Source organism: Apaloderma vittatum, unplaced genomic scaffold, assembly GCF_000703405.1.
Source record: "Apaloderma vittatum isolate BGI_N311 unplaced genomic scaffold, ASM70340v1 scaffold15215, whole genome shotgun sequence".
NCBI lineage: Eukaryota > Metazoa > Chordata > Aves > Trogoniformes > Trogonidae > Apaloderma > Apaloderma vittatum.
In genome coordinates this window covers 13-6045 of record NW_009715633.1, presented here as the reverse complement: position 1 = coordinate 6045, position 6033 = coordinate 13, and the positions used below count along the sequence as shown (strand labels likewise).

Genomic DNA, 6033 nt, shown 5'->3' with positions numbered 1-6033 from the left:
CTTCCTCTTGGGTTCATTGGAACGGTGGGAGCGGGGAAGAATCGCCCTGGGCTGCTGTGCTAGGCACTGTGTGTTTTAAGATGAAAAGTGAACTCCTCACCGGTTTTCCGGTAACTTCAAGTAACTGTTTTGAAGTAGAGCAGGAGTTGTTCTTACCTTCTTGCTACTAAAGGCCATTCCGTAGAGCAGGGGAATCCAAGCAGCGCCAGGTAACAACTGCACCCTTCAGCCCTTCACTTTAATTCCGTATTCACAGTAGTGTGGTAAAGCGGATTTTTTTTATCATAGTGCAGAAATAGGAACGTACCAGACCATTACAGAATCACAGAATCGTTATGGTTGGAAAGGACCTCCAGGGTCATTAAGTCCAACCTTTTTCCCAGCATTTCTCTAACCACTACACCAGATCCTCAAGTGCCACATCTATTCGTTCTTTAAACACCTCCAGGGATGGCGACTCCACCACCTCCCTGGGCAGCCTGTTCCAGTGCCTAACTACCCTCTCAGTGAAGAATTTCTTCCGAATATCTAATCTAAACCTCCCCTGGCGCAACTTGAGGCCATTCCCCCTCATCCTATCATTACTAATTTGAGAGAAGAGACCAACACCAGCCTCTCTACAACCTCCTTTTAGGTAGTTGTAGAGGGCAATAAGGTCTCCTCTCAGCCTCCTCTTCTCTAGACTAAACAAACCCAATTCCCTCAGCTGCTCTTCATAGGGCATGCTTTCCAGCCCTTTCATGCAAACCTGCAGTGTATGCTGTTAAACTGATTAAGGGGAAGGTGTCACTTAATCATAGAATCATAGAATGGCCTAGGCTGGAAGGGACCTTAGAGATCATCTAGTCCAACCTCCCTGTCATGGGCAGGGACGCCACCTCTCGACTAGACCAGGCAACACATGGGGACCGAGCGGGAATCAAACCCGTGACCTCGGTCTTGGTCCTTGTTGCCAGCACCGTGCTCAAACCACTGAGCTAACCGGCCCCCTAATATATTGACAGTTCTTAGGCCAAGGCATACAATGTCTCAAAAATACCACCAAAATGTTTTTTTCTAGGTAGAACAATGCCTGAAGCGCCTATGGAAAATGAACTTGTTGGGCTGCATTGAAACTCTGGCAGAACTGATTCCCAAGTAAGTGTCATGATCCTGTATATTATCCATTAACTCGGCCTTTAGAGCTAAAGGAGGGGAATGCCAGATCACAACTAATTTTTCTTGTATCAACACAGGAAAAGTACATCCCAAGCCCATGCAGAGTTTCTAGTTCCCAGCCAGCCTATGCTAGAAACGGTGGCTCTGAAGGTATTGGGAGGTTGCAAGCTCATACTGCGTCTACTGGACTGTTGCTGTAAAGCATTTCTGTATCCTTTTGTCACCATGAAAACATTCATACAGTTCTCATCAGCACCTCCTGAGACCAAAGCTAGGTCTGCTGTAGGCGCTGTATTGCTGATGGACTCAACTGTGCAATTCAGGTGTGAGTTAAAAGTTGCTTTGATAGTCAGATGTCTTCTTTTCAAGTTATTATGAAGGAACCTCAGGCTGTTGGCTGGCTGCTATTACGGCCTTGAGCAACCCAAAGTTTGGATACTCGTCGCCCAAATTATCCAGGATATTGCCTTGTGAATTGTTCAGCAAGTCTCATAACATGCTGTTTATTTTTTATCCTTAACTGGTGTAATCTTCAGCTTGTCCGTTAAACATCTGTGCTCAGAAGAATTCATACTTTTGAACACCTTGGCTTCGGGGTTGTTGAGCCGGCTATGGTTTGTGTGTTCAAAAGTCTGTCTTGTTTGTTGTCTATCTGATGTGCCTGTCAGGGAGAAGGGCTTGTAATTAGGCCTTGCTGCTGAGTGAGCTTTATTCGGTTGGGAGGAGGAGGAAGATTCCTGCATCCTTTTGGACTTGATTCTAGCACCTGAAGAGTTGTATAAGTGGAGAGACACTTCTTACATGCTGTTATGGAAGGCTTTGTTCTTGGTTCATAGCAAACGTTACGCAGCACTAATGAAATCACAGCGTTGTTAATGCCAGCCTGCCACAAATACTAATGCCTGGTACTCTGCAGCAAGCAGTAAGTCCTAAATCGTGCTGAAATGGAAAGGCTGGGATAAAGTTGTTCTAGAATAGTGCTGAATTTTCCAGGGAAATCAGTGTTCTGGTCTATCTCAGTCTTTAGCTGATGGGGTAAGACTACTGTGTAGAGCAACTCAGTGAAACATTATTTGGCACAAGAAATCTGCCTCTCGCATAAACGCAGAGCAGGCAATTGTGCAGCATCAGCGCTAACACCGTTGCCCAAGTTGGTTGCTTTTGGGGAAGAACTCATGTCAAATGATTTGGATGTGACCTGGGAAGCTGATAAGTCCCAGGTGTGGCACTCAGCAAAGCTCTAGGGAAGCAGAGGAGCTCCTGATCAGGGATTTATTTAGTCAAGTCACTCCTACGTTTTGGTCTTGAACAGTTCCTTAAAGCTCAGACTAAGATTAAGGAAAGGGTGGTGATGGAGTGAAAGAAGATAAGCTTGTATTGAGGGGCAACAGGGAAAGGGCAGTTTGGAATCTCTTCCGCTTGAGCTGAAGATAGTTGTTCAGTGAGCACAAGGTTTTGCTGGAGGAGACTCCATGCCTTTTTGTCTTCCCTCTTCAGGATTCAGTACAGGTGCGTACTGCAGAGCCTCGTGTCCTTGTATGGTGTCCTGTTGACATCACTTCATCTGGTAGCTGAGACCCAACAGATGCCTTATATCAAGGGGTTTACCTTCCCTTCTGATATCAGTGACTTCCTTGGAGTTAACATTTCTTCTGAGATGAGGAAGCAAAAGGCTAGAATGCGCACAACAAAAAAAACTACCAGCTGGCTTAAGAAGCTCTTCCCAGCAATGCCAGAGACAGCGTTGGACACTGAGAAAAAGAGAAATTTCGCAGCCTGCGCGAGCGCTGTGAAAAAACATAATGTCCCAGGTGCTGCAGACGTGGGAAAGCCAGTTCTGGTGACCAGAGCCAGCAGAGGTAAAGCTGTGTGCCACAGTGCTTCTGGTTTCTGACATTTTTGCAACTTCTGTCCAACAGGGCCAAGCACTTCTACTACCCACAGAGTGTGGTTCTAATGCAAACTCCTCCCCTCTCCCATCCTTGGAAGAGGAGGAGAAGGCTGCATGTACCCTTGCCTTTATAAAGCTGTGGGTAATGTCAGTATTGTGAAGTGGGGTTTCTTTTGGATTTTTAAAGGACTGTGGTACACCTTGTAGAGAAGCAGGTAATGAATGCAGTATACATACAAGTCCTGTAAATAGTTATTTGTGCTTTCCTCCTTCTGTATAGACCCCAGGATAGTGAGGGAAGCTAAGAGCATTATCTGCAGTCCATACAAGAGTAGATCAAGCTGTAGGTACAGGATGCAGGTGTCCTGTGCCTGCTGGATCTGGGCTATGCCCAGGCCTTTCCCTGCAACCAGGGTTACTGCCAGTGACCACAGGCATCCAGGTGTTTGAAGCTTTTACCCATAAGGTCTCTGTTGCAGCCACCTATAAATCTCTGCATCCTCTTCATCCCCTGCCAGCTGCAGTTCGTCTGGAAACACTGAGTACAAGAGTCAGCCTGCTGAGAGGGCAGGATGTCCGAGAGCTCAGCAGGGCAAAGCATTGCGGTGCCTCTGTGCAAACACTTAAAACTCTTGACTGCATAATGCGGTCATCTCTTCTCTCTCTTGTGTAGGTAAGCACCAGGTGTTTGATGTGAAGAGCTTACTTAGACGATCCAGACCTCCAGCACAAGAGGTTTGTATGGTACCATTTTACACTTTTTTTATTTTAACTTTCAAGACCCTAACACTGATTGGAAACACCCTATTTCCCTGCCTTATTTTTGCTTGTCTAACAACCCAAGTTAACGTGGAACCTTTGCACTGAAAATCACTACTAATTTCTGCTTAGGAATTTGAGCATTTGTTGGTATATAAAGTGAAATGACCAGAGAGCAAGTCAGTAGCAGACAGGAATACAAATTCTAATTATCTGCCTCTTCTTTTTGTATTCCACAAAATAAGACTGCCCTTCCACTTTCTGCTTAGGAAATAAGGAATGTTCTCACAAAAACCTCAGTGCTCTTCTCCTCTTCAGCAGAGAGGATCAGGCATGTCATGTCTTTCTGTGATTTTTTGTTTCAGGGTACAAGTATTACATCAACACCTTTTAAAGCAAAGTTGGCATCACTTCCCTCTCGAATAGCAAAATCACGTGATATGGGATCTCTTGTACAGATGGTCCAAACAGCTGCCTCGTTTGGGGAACTGTCAGAGGCACTCAGAAAAGCTATTCTGTGGTGCAAAGGCAACAAATTCAAATCAGAAGCTTATTTTCTGCGTAACAAGTTGTTGAAAAGCAACCGGCTGCATCACGTGGAAGTTCAAGGATGCAGGTAATTTTGCATGGATGTAGGGTTTCTGGATCTGACCCTTTACATTTTAGTATTGCGCTATAGCATAGAGCAAGGCAGAGGTCTAGCCCGTTCTTTTTAAACTCAAATGGGATCACTAGTTCAGGTGACTGGACGCTCTGACATGAACATTCTGTTTAGCTTCAGTCGCTGGTGAAAGGATTTAAAAGGCTAACAAATGCACAGATACTTAGGAGTGAGGATGAAAATGCAACTTAAATCACATGCACGTTTAATGGTAACAATTATGTGACGCAAGGGGTATCATCTTTTCTCAGAATGCCCTGGCTACTGTTCACAGAATCACAGAATGTTAGGGGTTGGAAGGGACTTCAAAAGAGCAGCTAGAACCCCCCCGCCAAAGCAGGGTCACCTAGAGTAGGTCACACAGGAACGTGTCCAGTACAAGGTGGTGGTGTATCTCCTTCATATGACAAGGAAAACGATGGAGAATGCTAATAAACAAATCTCACTAGACCACAAACGAAGCTTTAGAAGCTAATAAAGTTTTGTGCACCTTCCTCCCTTAAGCTTGAAGAAGAAACTGAGCTGTGTCAAAACATCTATCCGTAAATACCTCCTGTATGGGTCACAGAATGCACGCTGGCCAAAGCAGTACCTCGGGGCACGGGTCTGTCGAAGGAGGGTCAGATCATCCACACGCTTGGAGAGAACTCTGAAGGCTGTTCAGCAAAAACCTTCTGAGCTTCTTGAGGTCTGTGAGAACAGCGCATCGCCCATCCTCCCAGCTTACCAGGATCGGCCTCTGGGTCAGGAAGGACATTCCAGTGCTGACACAGGCCCTGTCAGACTAAGCACAGCAGGGACCCCAAAGTGGCTGCTGCTGGAAGGAACCCCTGGTCCTGTGTGGAAAGAAACTGCTGAGAATGTGGATATTGATTCTATTTTTGCAGTGATGGGCATCTGACCCTGGACTTGCAAGGAGGAAGGGGGTCAAGTAATTCAAATTATTGTTTTGTGGTTTGTTGGTTGAGAGGGGTTTTTTAAAGTAAAACCCAGAATCCTAATGGTGTCTTGGTAACTCACACACTGAATTGTACTAAGAAAGCAGCAACTACTTTATTATGTAAAAGTTTTGGGTTTTTTGTGGAAAGATGTTCTAAAGAGCTGCACAGTCATCATGCTTTTACCTAGTCTTGCCCAGAAACAGCAACTTTGAGCTAAACTTGCACAGTGTCCCTTCTCTATTGCTTGACCACAAGTCAAGTGCTGCTGTCAAACCCACAGTGCAAACAGTTACCGTCCACAGCAGAAGGCTGCAGCTGATCACTTTTCCAAGGAAGCAGTCTTACACCCTTCACAGAATCACAGAATGTTAGGGCTTGGAAGGGACCTCAAAAGATCATCTGGTCCAGCCCCCCTGCCAGAGCAGGATCACCTACAGTAGGTCACACAGGAACGTGTCCAGGCGGGTTTTGAATGTCTCCAGAGAAGGAGACTCCACAACCTCCCTGGGCAGCCTGTGCCAGTGCTCTGTCACCCTCACAGTGACAAAGTTTTTTCTAATATTTTTGTGGAAACTCCTATGTTCCATCTTGTATCCTTTGCCCTTTGTCCTGTCACTGAAAAG

At 45.7% G+C, this 6033-nt stretch overlaps 1 protein-coding gene across 1 annotated transcript; it reads left to right on the top strand.

Annotated features, from left to right (window-relative positions):
- Positions 1–1060: 1060 nt before the first annotated feature.
- On the top strand, positions 1061–5370 carry LOC104269414 (chromosome unknown open reading frame, human C3orf17; the record flags this gene model as incomplete). Its single annotated transcript, XM_009869233.1, has 7 exons — positions 1061–1137; positions 1236–1367; positions 1695–1772; positions 2656–3017; positions 3723–3784; positions 4174–4424; positions 4974–5370. Coding segments are annotated over 7 exons (1359 nt in total), but the record flags the coding sequence as incomplete, so codon positions are not given.
- Between the last annotated feature and the right edge of the window lie 663 nt (positions 5371–6033).